We start from the raw sequence: 23,572 nt of genomic DNA, 5'->3' as shown, positions 1-23,572 counted from the left end.
GTCTAGAAAGCCCTGTTCTAAGCACTGAGAAGGATACAAGGTGATCAGGTTGCCCCAGGTGGGGCTCCCAGTCTTCACCCCCATTTTCCAGATGAGGGAACTGAGGCCCAGAGAAGTGAAGTGACTTGCCCGAAGTCACCCGGCTGGCATGCGGGGGAGCCGGGATTTGAACCCGTGACCTCTGACTCCCAAGCCCGGGCTCTTTCCACTGAGCCTCGCTGCCTTCTCAGTGGGGCGATTCCTCCGAAGGGCGAGATGGAGGCCCAACGCGGGGCGGCCTTTGCGGGCCGGAGAGGGGGCAGAGCGACCCTCCGACGGGCTCACGGCCTCCCCGCGTCCCCGGGTCCCTCCCTCAGGACACCTGGAAGTGGTCGCCCAGCTCATCACCCACGGGGCCGAGGTCACCTGCAAGGACAAGAAGGGCTACACACCCCTCCACGCCGCCGCCGCCAACGGACAGATCGCCGTCATCAAACACCTCCTCAACCTGGGCGTCGAGGTGAGGGGGCCGCGGGGACTCCCGTCGTTGGGTAGGGACCGTCTCTATACGTTCATTCATTCCTTTGTTCAATCGTATTTTTTATACTAATATTAATAATAATAATAATAATAATGATGGTATTCGTTAAGCGCTTACTGTGTGCAAAGCACTGCTCTAAGCGCTGGGGAGGTTACAAGGTGATCAGGTTGTCCCACAGGGGCTCACAGTCCTCATTTTCCAGATGAGGGAACTGAGGCCCAGAGAAGTGAAGTGACTTGCCCAAAGTCAGTCAATCAATCAATCATATTTATCGAGCGCTTACTGTGTGCACAGCACTGTACTAAGCGCTTGGGAAGTATAGAGACGGTCCCTACTCAACAGTGGGCTCCCAGTCTAAAGTCACCCAGCTGACAGTTGGCAGAGCCCGGATTTGAACCCGTGACCTCCGACTCCCAAGCCCGGGCTCTTTCCCACTGAGCCACGGAGCGCTTACTATGTGCAAAGCACCGTTCTGTGTGCAGAGCGCCGGACTAAGCGCTGGGGAAGTCCAAGTCGGCGACATCTAGAGACGGTCCCGACCCAACGACGGGCTCCCAGGCTAGAAGGGGGAGACAGATGACTTATGTTGCCGATTTGTGCGCTTAGTCCAGCGCTCTGCACACAGTGAGCGCTCAATAAATACGACTGAATGAATGAGTGAATGAATGGATGGATAACTGGGCGGCTGGGGCCTTGTCCGCCTCGTCTCCCCGCCTCCGCAGGTGGACGAAGCCAACGTCTACGGAAACACGGCCCTGCACCTCGCCTGCCACAACGGTCAGGACGCCGTCGTGAGCGAACTCATCGACTCCGGCGCCAACATCAACCGGCCCAACTTGGGGGGCTTCGGCCCCCTGCACTTCGCCGCCGCCTCCGCCCACGGTGCCCTCTGCCTCGACCTGCTCGTCAACAGCGGGGCCCACGTCAACATCCAGGTGCCCGCCATCCCCCGACGGGACGCTTCCCCCTCTACCCGCCATCGGGATACGATACTGATTTCTGGGAATGTCTGTCTCCCCTTCTAGACCAGAATCTCGTTGTGGGCAGGGAATGTGTCTGTTCTGTTGCTCTGTTGTCCCCTCCCAAGTGCTTAGTACAGTGCTGTGCACGTGGGAAGCGCTCAATACCGTCGATTGACTGACCGTTCGTCTGTAATTTGATTTATTTCTATGAATGTCTGTCTTCTCCTCTATCCTGGAAGATCATTGTGGGCAGGAATGTATCTGTTCTGTTGCCCTGTTGTCCTCTCCCAAGCGCTTAGTACAGTGCTGTGCACGCGGGAAGCGCTCAATACCGTCGATCGACTGACTGGCCGTTCGTCTGTAATTTGATTTATCTCTAAGAATGCCTGTCTTCTCCTCTAGCCTGAAAGATCTTTGTGGGCAGGGAATGGGTCTCTTCTGTTGCTCTGTTGTCCTCTCCCAAGCGCTTAGTACAGTGTTCGCCCCTTCTAGACTGGAAGCTCGTTGTGGGCAGGGGATGTGTCTGTTCTGTTGCTCTGTTGTCCCCTCCCAAGTGCTTAGTACAGTGCTGTGCACGCGGGAAGCGCTCAATACTTTCGATTGACTGGCCGTTCGCCTGTAATTTGATTTATTTCTAAGAATGCTTGTCTTCTCCTCTAGCCTGGAAGATCATTGTGGGCAGGAATGTATCTGTTCTGTTGCTCTGTTGTCCTCTCCCAAGCTCTTAGTACAGTGCTGTGCACGCGGGAGGTGCTCAATACTGTCGATCGACTGACTGGCCGTTTGTCTGTAATTTGATTTATCTGTAAGAATGCCAGTCTTCTTCTCTAGCCTGGAAGATCGTTGTGGGCAGGGAATGTGTCTCTTCTGTTGCTCTGTTGTCCTCTCCCAAGCGCTTAGTACAGTGTTCGCCCCTTCTAGATTGGAAGCTTGTTGTGGGCAGGGAATGTGTCTGTTCTGTTGCTCTGTTGTCCCCTCCCAAGTGCTTAGTACAGTGCTGTGCACGTGGGAAGCGCTCAATACCGTCGATTGACTGACCGTTCGTCTGTAATTTGATTTATTTCTATGAATGTCTGTCTTCTCCTCTATCCTGGAAGATCATTGTGGGCAGGAATGTATCTGTTCTGTTGCCCTGTTGTCCTCTCCCAAGCGCTTAGTACAGTGCTGTGCACGCGGGAAGCGCTCAATACCGTCGATCGACTGACTGGCCGTTCATCTGTAATTTGATTTATCTGTAAGAATGCCAGTCTTCTTCTCTAGCCTGGAAGATCGTTGTGGGCAGGGAATGTGTCTCTTCTGTTGCTCTGTTGTCCTCTCCCAAGCGCTTAGTACAGTGTTCGCCCCTTCTAGACCGGAAGCTCATTGTGGGCAGGGAATGTGTCTCTTCTGTTGCTCTGTTGTCCTCTCCCAAGCGCTTAGTACAGTGTTCGCCCCTTCTAGACTGGAAGCTCGTTGTGGGCAGGGGATGTGTCCGTTCTGTTGCTCTGTTGTCCTCTCCCAAGCGCTTAGTACAGTGCTGTGCATGCAGGAAGCGCTCAATACTTTCGATTGACTGGCTGTTCGCCTGTAATTTGATTTATTTCTAAGAATGCTTGTCTTCTCCTCTAACCTGGAAGATCATTGTGGGCAGGAATGTATCTGTTTTCTTGCTCTGTTGTCCTCTCCCAAGCACTTAGTACAGTGCTGTGCACGCGGGAAGTGCTCAATACCGTTGATCGACTGACTGGCCGTTCGTCTGTAATTTGATTTATCTGTAAGAATGCCTGTCTTCTCTAGCCTGAAAGATCTTTGTGGGCAGGGAATGGGTCTCTTCTGTTGCTCTGTTGTCCTCTCCCAAGCGCTTAGTACAGTGTTCGCCCCTTCTAGACTGGAAGCTCATTGTGGGCAGGGAATGTGTCTGTTCTGTTGCTCTGTTGTCCTCTCCCAAGCGCTTAGTACAATGCTGTGCATGCAGGAAGCGCTCAATACCTTCGATTGACTAACTGACTGTTCGCCTGTAATTTGATTTATTTCTAAGAATGCCTGTCTTCTCCTCTAGCCTGGAAGATCATTGTGGGCAGGAATGTATCTGTTCTGTTGCTCTGTTGTCCTCTCCCAAGCACTTAGTACAGTGCTGTGCACGCGGGAGGTGCTCAATACTGTCGATCGACTGACTGGCCGTTCGTCTGTAATTTGATTTATCTGTAAGAATGCCAGTCTTCTTCTCTAGCCTGGAAGATCGTTGTGGGCAGGGAATGGGTCTCTTCTGTTGCTCTGTTGTCCTCTCCCAAGCGCTTAGTACAGTGTTCGCCCCTTCTAGACTGGAAGCTCGTTGTGGGCAGGGGATGTGTCTGTTCTGTTGCTCTGTTGTCCTCTCCCAAGCGCTTAGTACAGTGCTGTGCATGCAGGAAGCACTCAATACTTTCGATTGACTGGCTGTTCGCCTGTAATTTGATTTATTTCTAAGAATGCTTGTCTTCTCCTCTAACCTGGAAAATCATTGTGGGCAGGAATGTATCTGTTCTGTTGCTCTGTTGTCCTCTCCCAAGCACTTAGTACAGTGCTATGCACGCGGGAGGTGCTCAATACTGTCGATCGACTGACTGGCCGTTCGTCTGTAATTTGATTTATCTGTAAGAATGCCAGTCTTCTTCTCTAGCCTGGAAGATCGTTGTGGGCAGGGAATGTGTCTCTTCTGTTGCTCTGTTGTCCTCTCCCAAGCGCTTAGTACAGTGTTCGCCCCTTCTAGACTGGAAGCTCGTTGTGGGCAGGGGATGTGTCTGTTCTGTTGCTCTGTTGTCCTCTCCCAAGCGCTTAGTACAATGCTGTGCATGCAGGAAGCGCTCAATACCGTCGATTGACTGACCGTTCGTCTGTAATTTGATTTATTTCTATGAATGTCTGTCTTCTCCTCTAGCCTGGAAGATCATTGTGGGCAGGAATGTATCTGTTCTGTTGCTCTGTTGTCCTCTCCCAAGCTCGTAGTACAGTGCTGTGCACGCGGGAGGTGCTCAATACTGTCGATTGACTGACTGGCCGTTCGTCTGTAATTTGATTTATCTGTAAGAATGCCAGTCTTCTTCTCTAGCCTGGAAGATCGTTGTGGGCAGGGAATGTGTCTCTTCTGTTGCTCGGTTGTCCTCTCCCAAGCGCTTAGTGCAGTGTTCGCCCCTTCTAGACTGGAAGCTCGTTGTGGGCAGGGGATGTGTCCGTTCTGTTGCTCTGTTGTCCTCTCCCAAGCGCTTAGTGCAGTGCTGTGCATGCAGGAAGCGCTCAATACTTTCGATTGACTGGCTGTTCGCCTGTAATTTGATTTATTTCTAAGAATGCTTGTCTTCTCCTCTAACCTGGAAGATCATTGTGGGCAGGAATGTATCTGTTTTCTTGCTCTGTTGTCCTCTCCCAAGCACTTAGTACAGTGCTGTGCACGCGGGAAGTGCTCAATACCGTTGATCGACTGACTGGCCGTTCGTCTGTAATTTGATTTATCTGTAAGAATGCCTGTCTTCTCTAGCCTGAAAGATCTTTGTGGGCAGGGAATGTGTCTCTTCTGTTGCTCTGTTGTCCTCTCCCAAGCGCTTAGTACAGTGTTCGCCCCTTCTAGACTGGAAGCTTGTTGTGGGCAGGGGATGTGTCCGTTCTGTTGCTCTGTTGTCCTCTCCCAAGCGCTTAGTGCAGTGCTGTGCATGCAGGAAGCGCTCAATACTTTCGATTGACTGGCTGTTCGCCTGTAATTTGATTTATTTCTAAGAATGCTTGTCTTCTCCTCTAACCTGGAAGATCATTGTGGGCAGGAATGTATCTGTTTTGTTGCTCTGTTGTCCTCTCCCAAGCACTTAGTACAGTGCTGTGCACGCGGGAAGCGCTCAATACCGTTGATCGACTGACTGGCCGTTCGTCTGTCATTTGATTTATTTCTAAGAATGCCTGCCTTCTCCTCTAGCCTGGAAGATCGTTGTGGGCAGGGAATGTGTTTGTTCTGTTGCTCTGTTGTCCTCTCCCAAGCGCTTAGTACAGTGCTCTTCCCTTCTAGACCGGAAGCTCATTGTGGGCAGGGAATGTGTCTGTTCTGTTGCTCTGTTGTCCCCTCCCAAGCACTTAGTACAATGCTGTGCATGCAGGAAGCGCTCATTACCTTTGATTGGCTGTTCGCCTGTAATTTGATTTATTTCTAAGAATGCTTGTCTTCTCCTCTAGCCTGGAAGATCATTGTGGGCAGGAATGTATCTGTTTTGTTGCTCTGTTGTCCTCTCCCAACCGCTTAGTCCAGTGCTGTGCACACGGGAAGCGCTCAATACCTTCAATTGACTGACTGACTGTCTGTAATTTGATTTATTTCTAAGAATGCCTGTCTTCTCCTCTAGCCTGGAAGATCATTGTGGGCAGGAATGTATCTATTCTGTTGCTCTGTTGTCCTCTCCCCAGCGCTTAATACAGTGCTGTGCATGTGGGAAGCGCTCAATACCATCAATTGACTGACTGGCCGTTCGTCTGTAATTTGATTTATTTCTAAGAATGCCTGTCTTCTCCTCTAGCCTGGAAGATCGTTCTGGGCAGGGAATGTGTCTGTTCTGTTGCCCTGTTGTCCTCTCCCAAGCGCTTAGTACAGTGCTGTCCCCTTCTAGACCGGAAACTTGTTGTGGGCAGGGAATGTATCTGTTCTGTTGCTCTATTAGTAATAATAATAATAATAATAATAATAATAATGATAATGATGGCATTTGTTAAACACTTACTATGTGCAAAGCAGTGTTCTATGCCCGTGGGGGGGGGGGGGGGATACAATCTTCATCCCCATTTGACAGATGAGGTCACTGGGGCTCAGAGAAGTGAAGTTACTTGCCCAAGGTCACACAGCAGACATGTGGCGGAGCTGGGATTGGAACCCATGACCTCTGACTCCCAAGCCCGGGCTCTTTCCACCGAGCCACGCTGCTTCCCAAAATAGAAATAATAACGATGGCGTTTGTTATGCGCTTACTACGTGCAAAACACTGTTCTAAACGCTGGGGAGGTTACAAGGTGATCAGGTTGTCCCTCAGGGGGCTCACAGTCTTAATCCCCATTTTCCAGATGAGGGAACCGAGGCCCAGAGAAGTGAAATGACTTGCCCAAAGTCCCACGGCTGACAGTTGGCGGAGGCGGGACTTGAACCCAGGACCTCTGACTTCCAAGCCCGGGCTCTTTCCACTGAGCCACGCTGCTTCTCTAGGCACAGGCAACCACCGGAGGGTATTGAGGAAAGGGGAGATGGGGACTGAATATTTTTGTAGGAAAATGAGGCGGGCGGCAGAGCGTAGTACAGACCGGAGTGGGGAGGGACAGGAGGCTGGGAGGTCAATCAATCAATCAATCAATCAATCAATCGTATTGAGCGCTTACTGTGTGCAGAGCACTGGACTAAGCGCTTGGGAAGTCCAAGTTGGCAACATCTAGAGACGGTCCCTACCCAACAGTGGGCTCACAGGAGGCCGAGACAGTCGGATGAGGGATTGGATTAACGTGGGAGCAGTTCGGATGGAGAGGAAAGGGCACATTGGAGCGGTTCATTCAATTGTATTTATTGAGCGCTTACTGTGTGCAGAGCTCTGGACTAAGCGCTTGGGAAGTCCAAGTCGGCAACATCTAGAGACGGTCCCTACCCGACGACGGGCTCACAGGCTAGAAGGGGGAGATAGACGACAAAACAAAACATGGAGACAGGTGTCAATACCGTCAGAATAGAGAGATAGAACTCATTCATTCAGTTGTACTTACTGAGCGCTTACTGTGTGCAGAGCACTGGACTAAGCGCTTGGGAAATACAAGTCGGCAACATCTAGAGACGGTCCCTACCCAACGACGGGCTCACGGGCTAGAAGGGGGAGACAGGGAACAAAACGAAACAGGGAGACAGGGGTCAATACCGTTCATTCATTCAGTTGTATTTATTGAGCGCTTACTGTATGCAGAGCACTGGACTAAGCGCTTGGGAAGTCCAAATTGGCAACATATAGAGATGGTCCCTACCCAACAGTGGGCTCACAGTCTTAGTTAGATAGAACTCATTCATTTAGTTGTATTTATTGAGCGCTTACTGTGTGCAGAGCACTGGACTAAGCGCTTGGGAAGTCCAAGTCGGCAACATCTAGAGACAGTCCCTACACAACAACGGGCTCACAGGCTAGAAGGGGGAGACAGACAACAAAACAAAGCATGTAGACAGGTGTCAATACCATCAGAATAGATAGAACTTATTCATTCAGTTTTATTTATTGAGCGCTTACTTTGTGCAGAACACTGTACTAAGCGCTTGGGAAGTACAAGTCAGCAACAGATAGAGATGGTCCCAACCCAACAACGGGCTCACAGGCTAGAAGGGGGAGACAGACAACAAAACAAAGCATGTAGACAGGTGTCAATACCATCAGAATAGATAGAACTCATTCATTCAGTTGTATTTATTGAGTGCTTATTGTGTGTAGAGCACTGTACTAAGCGCTTGGGAAGTCCAAGTCGGCAACAGATAGAGATGATCCCAACCCAACAACGGGCTCACAGTCTAGAAGGGGGAGACAGACAACAAAACAAAGCATGTGGACAGGTGTCAAAATCGTCAGAACAAATAGAATTGAAGCTAGATGCAAATCTTTAACAAAATAAATAGAATAGTAAATATGTACAAGTAAAATAGAGTAATAATTTTATATAAATATATATATATAAGTGATATGGGGAGGGGAAGGAGGTAGAGCTGGGGGGATGGGGAGGAGGAGAGGACAAAAAGGGGGCTCAGTCTGGGAAGGCCTCAGTGAAAAGAGCCCAGGCTTGGGAGTCAGTTACTCATTCATTCATTCATTCAGTGGTATTTATTGAGCGCTTACTGTGTGCAGAGCACTGTACTAAGCGCTTGGGAAGTCCAAGTTGGCAACATAGAGAGACGGTCCCTACCCAACAGCAGGCTCACGGTCTGGAAGGCACTTGGGAAGTACAATTGAGCGCCAAATGGAGACAGTCCCTGCCCACAACGGGCTCACAGTCTAGAAGGGGGGAGACAGACATCAAAACAAGTAAACAGGCATCAGTAATAATAATAATAATAATAATAATGGTGTTTATTAAGCGCTTACTATGTGCAAAGCACTGTTCCAAGCGCTGGGGAGGTTACAAGGTGATCAGGCTGTCCCACGGGGGGCTCACACAATTTTAATCCCCATTTTCCAGATGAGGTCACTGAGGTCCAGAGAAGTGAAGCGACTCTCCCAAAGTCACCCAGCCGACAATTGGCGGAGCCGGGATTTGAACCCGTGACCTCTGACTCCTAAGCCATTGAGCCACGCTGCTTCTCTGTGTCCATATCCCTTCTTTATGTCCGTATCCCTAATTTATTTATTTCATAATGGTGGCATTTAGTAAGCGCTTACTATGTGCAAAGCGCTGTTCTAAGCGCTGGGGAGGTTACAAGGTGATCAGGTTGTCCCACGGGGGGGTTCACAGTTTTAATCCCCATTTACAGATGAGGGAACTGAGGCACAGAGAAGTGATGTGACTTGCCCAAAGTCACACAGCTGACAATTGGTGGAGCCGGGACTTGAACCCATGACCTCTGACTCCAAAGCCCGGGCTCTTTCCACTGAGCCACGCTGCGTCTCTAGCATCAATATATAGAAATATAAATGCATGTATCAGATATAAGAGAAGCAGCGTGGCTCAGTGGAAAGAGTCCAGGCTTTGGAGTCAGAGGTCGTGGGTTCAAATCCCGCTCTGCCACTTGTCAGCTGTGTGACTTTAGACAAGTTACCTCACTTCTCTGTGCCTCAGTTCCCTCACCTGTAAAATGGGGACTAAGAGTGTGAGCCCCAGGTGGGACAACCCGATCACCTTGTGACCTCCCCAGCGCTTAGAACAGTGCTTTGTACAGAGTAAGCGCTTAATAAATACCATTATAAAAATGTATATAGATTGTTAAGCGCTTATTATTTGCCAGGCATGATACTAAGCACTGGGGTGGACATAAGCAAATCCAGTTGGACCCAGTCCCTGTCCCATGTGGGGCTCACAGTCTTTGGAGTAAGAGGTCATGGGTTCAAATCCCGGCTCCTCCCCTTGTCAGCTGGGTGACTTTGGGCAAGTCACTTCACTTCTCTGCGCCTCAGTTACCTCATCTGGAAAATGGGGATTAAGACTGTGAACCCCACGTGGGGCAACCTGATCACCTTGTATCCTCCCCAGTGCTTAGAACAGTGCTTTGCACATAGTAAGTGCTTAACAAATGCCCTTATTATTATTATTATTATTATTATTATTATTATTACCCACAAGGCCCTTGTCAGCCGTGTGACTTAGGGCAAGTCACTTCACTTCTCTGGGCCTCAGTTCCCTCATCTGGAAAATGGGGATGAAGCCTGTGAGCCTCTCGTGGGACAACCTGATCACCTTGTGACCTCCCCAGTGCTTAGAACAGTGCTTTGCACAGAGTAAGCGCTTACTAAATACCATTATAAAAAAATATAAATTGTTAGGCGCTTATTGTTTGCCAGGCATGATACTAAGCACTGGGGTGGACACAAGCAAATCTAGTTGGACCCAGTCCCTGTCCCATGTGGGGCTCACAGTCTTGGGAGTCAGAGGTCATGGGTTCAAATCCCGGCTCTTCCACTTGTCAGCTGGGTGACTTTGGGCGAGTCACTTCACTTCTCCGGGCCTCAGTTCCCTCATCTGTAAAATGGATATGAAGACCGTGAGCCCCACGTGGGACAACCTGATCACCTTGTGACCTCCCCAGTGCTTAGAACAGTGCTTTGCACAGAGTAAGCGCTTAACAAATACCATTATAAAAAAATATAAATTGTTAGGCGCTTATCATTTGCCAGGCATGATACTAAGCACTGGGGTGCTTCTCTGTGCCTCAGTTCCCTCATCTGTAAAATGGGGATGAAGACCGTGAGCCCCCAGTGGGACAACCTGATCACCTTGTGACCTCCCCAGCGCTTAGAACAGTGCTTTGCACAGAGTAAGGGTGTAATAAATGCCATCATCATCATCATCAATCCCTTAAGGACGCAAGGATAACGAGCGGTCGGGAGAAGGGGAGAGCGGCCAGAGGACGGGGTCATTTGGGCCCGGATTTGTGTCACCTCCATCGCGAGGCCCGGCGGTTCGTCCCCGGCCGTGGGCGGAGGGTGGACGCCCCTCGGCCGACCCTCCGGTCACCCCCCGCGTCTGTTTGCCCCCACAGAGCAAGGACGGTAGGAGTCCACTACACATGACGGCCATCCACGGGAGGTTCACGCGCTCGGAGACCCTCATTCAGAACGGTGAGCGGGCCCGCGGATGGGGTGGGGACGGTTTGGGGGGGCGGAAGGTGACATTAATTAATTAATTAATTCATTCAATCATATTTATTGAGCACTTACTGTATGCAGAGCACTGTACTAAGCGCTTGGGCCTAGAGGAAGATGGCGGCGGCGGCGGCGGCCCACCTCTCCCCTCAGGTGCTCTGGGGCCTGGTGAGCCCAGCCCCCTTGGAATGCATTGGTTTGATTTGTTTTAATAATAATAATGATGGCGTTTATTATTAAGCAGCGTGGCTCAATCAATCAGTCATATTTATTGAGCGCTTACTGTGTGCAGAGACTGTACTAAGCGCTTGGGAAGTACAAGTTGGCAACATCTAGAGACGGTCCCTACCCGACAGTGGGCTCACAGTCTAAAAGGTGGGCTCAGCGGAAAGAGCCCGGGCTCTATATGTTGCCAACTTGTACTTCCCAAGCGCTTAGTACAGTGCTCGGCACACAGTAAGCGCTCAATAAATACGATTGAATGAATGAATGAAGAGGTCATGAGTTCAAATGCTGGCTCCGCCACTTAATAATAATAATAATAATAATGATGGCATTTATTAAACGCTTACTATCAATCAATCAGTCAATCGTATTTATTGAGCGCTTACTGCGTGCAGAGCACTGTACTAAGCGCTTGGGAAGTACAAGTTGGCAACATATACTGAGCGCTCACCTCCTCCAGGAGGCCTTCCCAGACTGAGCCCCTTCCTTCCTCTCCCCCTCGTCCCCCTCTCCATCCCCCTCCATCTTACCTCCTTCCCTTCCCCACAGCACCTGTATATATGGATATATGTCTGTACATATTTATTACTCTATTTATTTATTTATTTATTTAACTTGTACATATCTATTCTATTTATTTCATTTTGTTAGTGTGTTTGGTTTTGTTCTCTCTGTCTCCCCCTTTTAGACTGTGAGCCCACTGTTGGGTAGGGACTGTCTCTCTATGTTGCCAATTTGTACTTCCCAAGCGCTTAGTACAGTGCTCTGCACATAGTAAGCGCTCAATAAATATGATTGATGATGATGATAACATATAGAGACGGCCCCTACCCAACAGTGGGCTGTGCAAAGCACTGTTCTAAGCGCGGGGGAGGATACAAGGTGATCAGGTTGTCCCACTTGGGGCTCCCAGTCTTCATCCCCATTTTCCAGATGAGGGAACTGAGGCCCAGAGAAGTGAAGTGACTTGCCCAAAGTCACCCAGCTGACAGTTGGCGGAGCCGGGATTTGAACCCGTGACCTCTGACTCCAAAGCCCGGGCTCTTTCCACTGAGCCACGCCACTTCTCCACCCTTGACCTTCAGACTCCCCAGCACACGGGCTCTAGTGACGTCCACCATGTTGCTTCCCTTCTCTATCTACCCTAGTGCTTAAAACAGTGCTTGGCTCCTAGAAAGCTCTTATCAATAATAATAATTACTATTATTATTATTATTATTATTAAGCACTATACTCAATAACAATTTCTAGACTGTGAGCCCATTGTCGGGTAGGGACTGTCTCTAGATGTTGCCAACTTGGACTTCCCAAGCGCTTAGTCCAGTGCTCTGCACACAGTAAGCGCTCAATAAATACGATTGATTGATTGATTGGCACATAGTAAGCGCTTAATAAATACGATTGAATGAATGAATAATCATAACAATCATGGTACTTGTGACGCGCCTACTCTGTGCCAAGCACTGTTCTAAGCCCTGGGGAGGTTACAAAGTGATGAGGTTGTCCCACGTGGAGCTCACTCTCTTCATCCCCATTTTCCAGATGAGGGAACTGAGGCCCGGAGAAGAGAAGCAGCATGGCTCAGTGGAAAGAGCCCTGGTTTTGGAGTCAGAGGTCATGGGTTCCAATGCCGACTCCACCACATGTCTGCTGTGTGACCTTGGGCAAGTCACTTAACTTCTCTGAGCCTCAGTTCCCTCATCTGGAAAATGGGGATGAAGACTGCGAGCCCCCTGTGGGGCAACCTGATCACCTGGTAACCTCCCCAGTGCTTAGAACAGTGCTTTGCACATAGTAAGTGCTTAATAAATGCCATCATCATTGTTATTATTATTACTTGGAGCCAGAGGTCATGGGTTCAAACCCCGGCCCCGCCAATTGTGGGCTGTGTGACTTTGGGCAAGTCACTTCACTTCTCTGGGCCTCAGTTACCTCATCTATAAAAAGGGGATGAAGACTGGGAGCCCCACGTGGGACAACCTGATGACCTTGTAACCGCCTCGGCACTTAGAACAGTGCTTGGCACATAGTAAGCGCTTAATAAATGCCATCATTATTATTATTATTATTATAAAAAGGGGATGAAGACTGGGAGCCCCCCGTGGGACAACCTGATCACCTTGTAACCGCCTCGGCGCTTAGAACAGTGCTTGGCACATAGTAAGCGCTTAATAAATGCCATCATTATCATTATTATCATTATTATAAAAAGGGGATGAAGACTGGGAGCCCCCCGTGGGACAACCTGATCACCTTGTAACCGCCTCAGCGCTTAGAACAGTGCTTGGCACATAGTAAGCGCTTAACAAATGCCATTATTATTATTATTATCATTTCAGGAGGGGAGATTGACTGCGTGGACAAGTGCTTTTAGACTGTGAGCCCACTGTTGGGTAGGGACTGTCTCTATATGTTGCCAACTTGTACTTCCCAAGCGCTTAGTCCAGTGCTCTGCACACAGTAAGCGCTCAATAAATACGATTGATTGATTGATTGGCACATAGTAAGCGCTTAATAAATGCCATCATTATCATTATTATTATTATTATAAAAAGAGGATGAAGACTGGGAGCCCCCCGTGGGACAACCTGATCACCTTGTAACCGCCTCGGCATTTAGAACAGTGCTTGGCACATAGTAAGCGCTTAATAAATGCCATCATTATCATTATTATCATTATTATAAAAAGGGGATGAAGACTGGGAGCCCCCCGTGGGACAACCTGATCACCTTGTAACCGCCTCAGCGCTTAGAACAGTGCTTGGCACATAGTAAGCGCTTAACAAATGCCATTATTATTATTATTATCATTTCAGGAGGGGAGATCGACTGCGTGGACAAGTGCTTTTAGACTGTGAGCCCACTGTTGGGTAGGGACTGTCTCTATATGTTGCCAACTTGTACTTCCCAAGCGCTTAGTCCAGTGCTCTGCACACAGTAAGAGCTCAATAAATACGATTGATTGATTGATTGATTGGCACATAGTAAGCGCTTAATAAATGCCATCATTATTATTATTATTATTATAAAAAGAGGATGAAGACTGGGAGCCCCAGGTGGGACAACCTGATCACCTTGTAACCGCCTTGGCGCTTAGAACAGTGCTTGGCACATAGTAAGAGCTTAACAAATGCCATTTTTATTATTATTTTCATTTCAGGAGGGGAGATCGACTGCGTGGACAAGGACGGGAACACCCCCCTGCATATGGCGGCCAGACACGGGCACGAGCTGCTCATCAACACCCTCCTCACCAACGGCGCCGAGGCCACCAAGTGAGCCGTCCCCTCCCGCGGGGCAGGCCCGAGGGCGCTCCCCAAATAGCCACCGGAGATTGATAATTTGGCGGGTTTTCCGTCCAGTTCACTCATTCGGTCCTTCGGTTGTGTTTACGGGGCGCTTACGGTGTGCGGGACACTGGACTGAGCACTTGGAAAGAACAATTCGGCGACAGATAGGGACGGCCACTACCCAGAAAACCGGCTCACAGTCGAGAAGAGACGTATATGTGGCATCGCCCTAGCCGTCCTCTTAAAGTCATCATCATCATCATCATCAATCGTATTTATTGAGCGCTTACTGTGTGCAGAGCACTGGACTAAGCGCTTGGGAAGTCCAAGTTGGCAACATCTAGAGACAGTCCCTACCCACCAGTGGGTTCACAGTCTAAAAGGGGGAGACAGAGAACAAAACCAAACATACTAACAATATAAAATAAATAGAATAGATAGGTACAAGTAAAATAAATGAATAAATAAATAGAGTAATAAATATGTACAAACATATATCCATATATACAGGTGCTGTGGGAAGGGGAAGGAGGTAAGGAGGGGGGGATGGAGAGGGGGACGAGGGGGAGAGGAAGGAAGGGGCTCAGTCTGGGAAGGCCTCCTGGACGTGTGGCCTAGTGGAAAGAGCCTTGGCTTAAGGTCGTAATAATAACAATAATAATAATAATAATAATAATAATAATAATAATAATGAGAAACAGCGTGGCTCAATGGAAGGACCAAGGCTTAAGGTCATAATAATAATAATAATAATAATAATAATAATAATAATAATGATGAGAGACAGCGTGGCTCAATGGAAAGACCAAGGCTTAAGGTAATGATAAGAATAATAATAATAATAATAATGAGAAACAGCATGGCTCAATGGAAAGACCAAGGCTTAAGGTCATAATAATAATAATAACAATAATAATAATAATGAGAAACAGCATGGCTCAATGGAAAGACCAAGGCTTAAGGTCATAATAATAATAACAACAATAATAATAATAATAATAATGAGAAACAGCATGGCTCAATGGAAAGACCAAGGCTTAAGGTAATAATAATAATAATAATAACAATGAGAAACAGCTTGGCTCAATTGAAAGACCAAGGCTTAAGGTCATAATAATAATGATAATAATAATAATAATAATAATAATAATAATAATAATAACAATAATGAGAAACAGCGTGGCTCAATGGAAAGAGCCCGGGCTTTGGAGTCAGAGGGCATGGGTTCAAATCCCGCCTCCGCCACTTGTCAGCTGGGTGACTTTGGACAAGTCACTTCACTTCTCTGGGCCTCAGTGACCTCATCTGTCAAATGGGGATTAAGACTGTGAGCCCCACATGGGACAACCTGATTACCCTGTATATCCCCCCCCAGTGCTTAGAACAGTGCTTGCTATTATTATTATTATTATTATTATTATTATAAGTCACTTAACTTCTCTGGGCCTCAGTGACCTCATCTGTCAAATGGGGATTAAGACTGTGAGCCCCACATGGGACAACCTGATTACCCTGTATCCCCCCCCCAGTGCTAAGAACAGTGCTTGCTATTATTATTATTATTATTATAAGTCACTTAACTTCTCTGGGCCTCAGTTCCCTCATCTGTCAAATGGGGATGAAGACGGTGAGCCCCCCGTGGGACAATCTGGTCACCTTGTAACCTCCCCCAGCGCTTAGAACAGTGCTTGGCACATAGTAAGCGCTTCACAAATACCATCATAATAATAATAAATAATAATGGCATTTATTAAGCGCTTACTATGTGCCAAGCACTGTTCTAAGCGCTGGGGTTTGTACAGATTTATTACTCTATTTATTTTACTGGTACATAGCTACTATTCTATTTATTTTATTTTGTTAATGATGTGCATCTAGCTGTACTTCTATTTATTCTGATGACTTGACACCTGTCCACATTTATTCATTCATTCATTCAGTTGTATTTATTGAGCGCTTACTGTGTGCAGAGCACTGTCCACATGTTTTGTTTTGTCGTCTGTCTCCCCCTTCTAGACTGTGAGCCCGTTGTTGGGTAGGGACCGTCTCTAGATGTTGCCGACTTGGACTTCCCAAGCGCTTAGTCCAGTGCTCTGCACACAGTAAGCGCTCAATAAATATGATTGAATGAATGAATACAAGGTGATCAGGTTGTCCCACGTGGGGCTCACGGTTTTAATCCCCATTTTACAGATGAGGGAACTGAGGCCCAGAGAAGTGAAGTGACTTTCCCAAAGTCACCCAGCTGACAAGCGGTGGAGCCGGGATTCGAACCCACGACCTCTGACCCCCAAGCCTGGGCTCTTTCCACTGAGCCACGCTGCTTCCCCGGGTTCTAATCCCGGTTCTCCCGCTTGTCTGCTGTGTGACCTTGGGCAAGTCACTTCACTTCTCTTGGCCTCGGTTCCCTCACCTGTCAAATGGGGATGGAGACTGAAGCAGCGCGGCTCAGTGGTAAGAGCCCGGGCTTTGGAGTCAGAGGTCACGGGTTCGAATCCCGGCTCCACCAACTGTCAGCTGTGTGACTTTGGGCAAGTCACTTCACTTCTCTGGGCCTCAGCGACCTCATCTGGAAAATGAGGATTAAGACTGTGAGCCCGCCGTGGGACAACTTGATCACCTTGTATCTCCCCTAGCGCTTAGAACAGTGCTTTGCACATAGTAAGCGCTTAATAAATGCCATCATTAAATGCCATCATTATTAGTAAGCGCTTAACTACTACCAGCGTGGCTCAGTGGAAAGAGCCCGGGCTTTGGAGTCAGATGTCATGGGTTCGAATCCCGGCTCCACCACGTGTCTGCTGTGCGACCTTGGGCAAGTCACTTAACTTCTCTGAACCTCAGTTCCCTCATCTGTAAAATGGGGATTAAGACTGCGAGCTCTCCGCGGGACAACCTGATCACCTTGTATCCCCCCCAGCGCTTAGAACAGTGCTTTGCACATAGTAAGCACTTAACAAATGCCATTATTATTATTATTATTTGGAGTCAGAGGTCATGGGTTCGAATCCCGGCTCCGCCGCATGTCTACTGTGTGACCTTGGGCAAGTCACTTAACTTCTCTGAGCCTCAGTTACCTCATCTGTAAAATGGGGATTAAGACTGTGAGCCCTCCATGGGACAACCTGATCACCTTGTATCCCCCCAGCGCTTAGAACAGTGCTTTGCACATAGTAAGCGCTTAACAAATGCCATTATTATTATTATTATTATTATTATTATTTGGAGTCAGAGGTCATGGGTTCGAATTCTGGCTCCACCACCTGTGAGCTGTGTGACTTTGGGCAAGTCACGTCACTTCTCTGGGCCTCAGTTCCCTCATCTGGAAAATGGGGATGAAGGCCGTGAGCCCCCCATGGGACAACCTGCTCACCTGGTATCTCCCCCAGCGCTTAGAACGGTGCTTGGCACCTAGTAAGCGCCTCCTAAATGCCATCATTATTAGTAAGAGCCTAACTACTACCATCATCATTATCATTATTATTATTAATCTCTTTACCCGCCGGGAACGTATCTGCTTTCTGTTTGTGCATATTTATTACTCTATTTATTTATTTATTTATTTTATTTGTACATATCTATTCTATTTATTTTATTTTGTTAGTATGTTTGGTTTTGTTCTCTGTCTCCCCCTTTTAGACTGTGAGCCCACTGTTGGGTAGGGACTGTCTCTAGATGTTGCCAATTTGTACTTCCCAAGCGCTTAGTACAGTGCTCTGCACATAGTAAGCGCTCAATAAATACGATTGATGATGATGATGATGCTTTCTACCTTCCTCTCCCAAGCGCTTAGACCAGTGCCCTGCACTTAGCGAGCGCTCAATCAGTACCACCGGTCAATTGATTGATTGATTGATTGATAGATTGATTCTCCCTTCCATCCAGAGATCAAAACGCGGCCTATTTAAGAGGCGCCGCCTTGTCCGCTGGCGGCTCCGTTTTCGAACGGACGACTTTGGCTCTTTCAAAACGGCGGCCCCTTCTTGTCTTTCAGGCGTGGGGTCCATCACATGTTCCCCCTTCACCTGGCTGCGTTGTACGCCCACGCCGACTGCTGCAAGAAACTCCTGTCGTCAGGTAGGACACCTCCGGGATGTAGTAAGCGCTTCCCCCTCCACCTAAGCCAGGGATTGTGGGTTCGAGTCTCCAACCCGGGGTGGAAGGAATTGCTCTGTCGAGAAGCAGTGAGGCCTAGTCAGGTGCTCTGCACGCAGGAAGCGCTCAATAAATACGATTGAATGAATGAAGGAATAATGGATGGAGCAAAGGCCTGGGGGGCGTCAGAAGGTTGTGAGTTCTAATCTCGGTGGGGGACCTTGAGAAAGTCACTTCACTTCTCCTTTAGACTGTTAGACTGTGAGCCCACCGTTGGGTAGGGACTGTCTCTATATGTTGCCATCTTGTACTTCCCAAGCGCTTAGTACAGTGCTCTTCACACAGTAAGCGCTCAATAAATACGATGGATTGATTGATTCTCTGGGCCTCAGTTGCCTCACGGGTAAAATGGGGATGAAGACAGGGAGCCCCACGTGGAACAGGGACTGTGTCCAACCTAAATATCTTGGATCTCCCCCAGCGCTTAGAAAAGAGCCTGGCACATAGTAAGCGCCTAACAAATACCGTCGTTATTACGATGATTCTATGTCACCCTAATGTGCGCCCTTTCTTCATCCCCACGCCACTTCACGTCCAGACCCGTCCTTTATTTATTTCCATTCATGTCTGTCTCCCCGTCTAGACTGGAAGCTCGTTGTGGGCAGGGACTGTGTCTGTTTATTGTTCTGTTGTCCCCTCCCGAGCGCTTAGTACAGTGCTCTGCATACAGGAAGCTCATATTGAGTGGGGAATGTGTCTGTTTATTGTTGTGTTGTCCTCTCCCGAGCGCTTAGTACAGTGCTCTGCATACAGGAAGCGCTCAATAGTCATTCATCCCTTCAATTGTATTTCTTGAGCACTTCCTGTATTGCAGAGCACTGTACTAAGCGCTTGGGAAGTACAAGTTGGCAACATTCATTCATTCAATTGTATCTATTGAGTGCTTACTGTGTGCGGAGCATTGTACTAAGCGCTTGGGGAGTACAAGTCGGCAACATTTAGAGACGGTCCCTACCCAACAGTGGGCTCACAGTCTAGAAGGGGGAGACAACATGAATAAATACGATTATATATAATATATATAATATAAATAATATATATGATATTTATAGATAATATATATAGATAATAGATGATAGATAATAGATAATACATAGATAACATACATAAATATATTATATATTATACAATAATATAATTATATAATATATTATATAACACATATGTCAATATTTATCGTAATAATATATAATAATATATAATATATATGTCTTATATATCACATATTATATCATATACAAAATGTAATCTATAATATAGCATAATACATAATATTATAATATATGTAACAATATATAATAATATGCATGTTATCATATATATTATATGCATGTATAATTATATTTAATTAAATATGATATAATTATATTATACATTATTATATATTATCACGATATATATTTATACATATACATATGCACACACATATACGTTTATACACATACATACATATATACATATGTATATACATCCATACATGCATATATACATACATACATGCATATGTACATATATACATGCATATATACATATATACACATAATATTATTATCACACACATAAATATATTTCGCAATAATATAAAATAATGTTTATAATATAATGTAATAATAATCATATATGATTACAATATATATTTATGTATATAATAATATATTATATGTATATATATGCATGTATATATGTATATACATACGCATGTATGTATATATGCGTATTTATATGTATATATGCATATATCATATATATGTATGTATTATATATCAATAAATACATATAATATAAATCTATTATATTATATGTATTATTATAAATATAAATAATATACCAATAAATATGATTGACTGATCGGCGGCCCCCGTGTTTCCCTCTGGCTGGGGCGGGGGGGGTGTTTTTGTGTCCAGTTTTGGAGGCCGTGCCCTCCTGGGGCCCCGACTCCCGAGAGATAGATAGACAGACATCATCAATCGTATTTATTGTATTTATTGAGCGCTTACTGTGTGCAGAAAGTCACTTCACTTCTCTGGGCCTCAGTGCCCTCCTCTGTAAAATGGGGATAAAGACTGTGAGCCCCACGGGGGGCAGGGATTGTGCCCTATCTATTATAGTATTTTATGTATCTGTTGAGAAGCAGCGTGGCTTAATAATAATAATGATAACTTTGGTATTTGTTAAGCGCTTACTATGTGCAAAGCACTGTTCTAAGCGCAGGGGAGGATACAGGGTGATCAGGTTGACCCGTGTGGGGCTCAGAGTCTTCATCCCCATTTTCCAGATGAGGGAACTGAGGCCCAGAGAAGTGAAGTGACTTTCCTAAAGTCACACAGCTGACAAGTGGCGGAGCCGGGATTTGAACCCATAGTGATAATAACGATAATGGTGGTATTTGTTAAGCGCTTACTATGTGCAAAGCAGTGTGAAGTGAAGTGACTTGCCCATAGTCACCCAGCTGACAAGTGGCGGAGTCGGGATTTGAACCCATGACATCTGACTCCAAAGCCCGGGCTCTTTCCGCTGAGCCACGCTGCTTCCCCATCATCATAATCATAATCCCCATAATCATCATTATGGCACCCGATGAGCGCTTATCCTGTCCCAAGCACTGTGCTGAGCGCTGAGGTAGCAGCTGAGAAGCAGCGTGGCTCAGTGGAAAGGGCACAGGCTTTGGAGGCGTCAGAGGTCCCGGGTTCAAATCCCGGCCCCGCCAATTGTCAGCTTTGTGGCAAGTCACACATGGTCACACGGAGAAGTGAAGCGACTTGCCCAAAGTCACACAGCTGATAAGTGGCGGAGCTGGGATTCGAACCCATGACCTCTGACTCCAAAGCCCGGCCTCTTTCCATTGAGCCACGCTCCTACCCACTAAGCCACTGAGAAGCAGCGTGGCTCAGTGGAAAGAGCCCGGGCTTGGGAGTCAGAGGTCATGGGTTCGAATCCCGACTGCGCCACTTGTCAGCCGGGTGACTTTGGGCAAGTCACTTCACTTCTCCGGGCCTCTGACCTCATCTGGAAAATGGGGAGGAAGACTGGGAGCCCCACGTGGGACAACCCGATCACCTTGTAACCTCCCCGGCGCTTAGAACGGTGCTTGGCACATAGTAAGCGCTTAATAAATACCATTATTATTATTATTCTTGTGTAAGTGCTCAATAAATACGATTGAATGAATGAATAATGATGATTATTTTTTTCCCAACCTCCTCCGGCTGCCGGGGTTTCCTTGGGCCACGGTTTTCCCGCTCCCTGCGGCTTCCTCCTCGACGCCGTCTCCTCCGCGCGGCCTAGGCCCGAAGCCCGGCGGGGCGTCCTCTACACCCGCAGACCCTGGGCCGTCCCCGGGCTTCGCCATCGACACGCCCGACAGCTTTGGGAGGACCTGTCTCCACGCCGCCGCCGCCGGGGGGTGAGTGTCGGATCCCCCGGGGGTCCGGGACCTGCTCCTGAGGGAAAACCAGAGATAATAATAATAATAATAATAGCATTTATTAAGCGCTTCCTATGTGCAAAGCATAATAAGGATGAATGATGGCATTTATTCATTCATTCATTCACTCAGGCGTATTTATTGAACGCTTACTGTGCGCAGAGCACTGGACTAAGCGCTTGGGAAGTCCAAGGTGGCAACATACAGAGACGGTCCCTACCCGACAGAGGCCGCGGGGCTCAGTGGAAAAGAGCCCGGGCTTTGGAGTCAGAGGTCATGGGTTCAAGTCCCGGCTCCTCCAATTGACAAGTAGGGAAGCAGCGGGGCTCAGTGGCAAGAGCACAGGCTTTGCCTTTCGAGCGCTTAGTTCGGTGCTCCGCACACAGTAAGCGCTCAATAAATACAGTTGATTGATTTGGAGTCAGAGGTCGTGGGTTCAAGTGCCGGCTCCTCCGATTGTCAGCTGGGTGGCTTTGGGCAAGTCACTGGACTTCTCTGGGCCTCAGTTCCCTCATCTGGAAAATGGGGTTTGAGACCGTGAGCCCCCCGTGGGGCAACCTGATCACCTTGTGACCTCCCCAGCGCTTAGGACAGTGCTGGGCACATAGTAAGCGCTTAACAAATACCTTTATTATTATTATTAGAAGGGGGAGACAGACGACAAAGCAAAACAGATTAACAAAATGAAATAAATAGAATAAAAAGATGTACAATCAATCAGTTTGATTGATTGATTGATTGAAAAAGATGTACAAATAAAATAAATAGAGTAATAAATACGTACAAACGTATATACATATATACAGGTGGTAGACATATTTGCAGGTGATATACATATATATAGGTGTTCTAAGCGCTGGGGAGGTTACAAGGTGATCAGGTTGTCCCACGGGGGGCTCACAGTCTTCATCCCCATTATACAGATGAGGTCACTGAGGCACAGAGAAGTGAAATTACTTACCGAAATAATAATAGTGATGGCATTTATTAAGCGCTTACTATGTGCAAAGCACTGTTCTGAGCAGCGGGGAGGTTACCAGGTGATCAGGTTGTCCCATGGGGGGCTCACAGTCTTCATCCCCATTTTACAGATGAGGTCACTGAGGCACAGAGAAGTGAAATTACTTACCCAAATAATAATAATAATAATGACGGCATTTATTAAGCACTTACTATGTGCAAAGCACTTTCTAAGCACCGGGGAGGTTACAAGGTGATCAGGTTGTCCCCCGGGGGGCTCCCAGTCTTCATCCCCATTTTCCAGATGAGGTCACTGAGGCCCAGAGAAGTGAAGTGACTTAGAGAAGCAGCGTGGCTCAGTGGAAAGAGCCCGGGCTTTGGAGTCAGAGGTCGTGGGTTCAAATGCCCGCTCCGCCAATTGCCAGCTGGGTGACTTTGGGCAAGTCACTTCACTTCTCTGGGCCTCAGTTCCCTCATCTGGAAAATGGGGATGAAGATGGTGAGCCCCATGTGGGACAACCTGCTCACCTTAAATAACCCCAGCGCTTAGAAGAGTGCTTTGCACATAGTAAGCGTTTAATAAATGCCATTATTATTATTATTATTATTATTATCATTATTATTAGAACCCATGACCTCCGACTCCCAAGCCTGGGCTCTTTCCACTGAGCCACGCTGTACTCTCTCAAGCGCTTAATACAGTGCTCTGCAAACAATAGGCGCTCAATAAATCCAAT

General features: G+C 47.4%; 1 protein-coding gene across 2 annotated transcripts in view; it reads left to right on the top strand.

The window, feature by feature from the left end:
• Positions 1–23,572, top strand: part of ANKRD44 (ankyrin repeat domain 44) — a 158,842-nt gene that overhangs the window by 67,260 nt on the left and 68,010 nt on the right. For both annotated transcript variants that reach the window (XM_038749028.1, XM_038749029.1), the window contains exons 7-12: positions 357–499; positions 1,243–1,455; positions 10,679–10,757; positions 14,167–14,281; positions 18,291–18,373; positions 21,737–21,854. In XM_038749028.1, coding sequence (XP_038604956.1) covers positions 357–499; positions 1,243–1,455; positions 10,679–10,757; positions 14,167–14,281; positions 18,291–18,373; positions 21,737–21,854 — 751 coding nt within the window. The remainder of the gene's footprint in view (positions 1–356; positions 500–1,242; positions 1,456–10,678; positions 10,758–14,166; positions 14,282–18,290; positions 18,374–21,736; positions 21,855–23,572) is intronic.

This window comes from Tachyglossus aculeatus, chromosome 7, assembly GCF_015852505.1.
Source record: "Tachyglossus aculeatus isolate mTacAcu1 chromosome 7, mTacAcu1.pri, whole genome shotgun sequence".
Lineage (NCBI taxonomy): Eukaryota > Metazoa > Chordata > Mammalia > Monotremata > Tachyglossidae > Tachyglossus > Tachyglossus aculeatus.
Note: the sequence above shows the minus strand (reverse complement) of the source record. Positions and strands in the feature narration are given on the sequence as shown.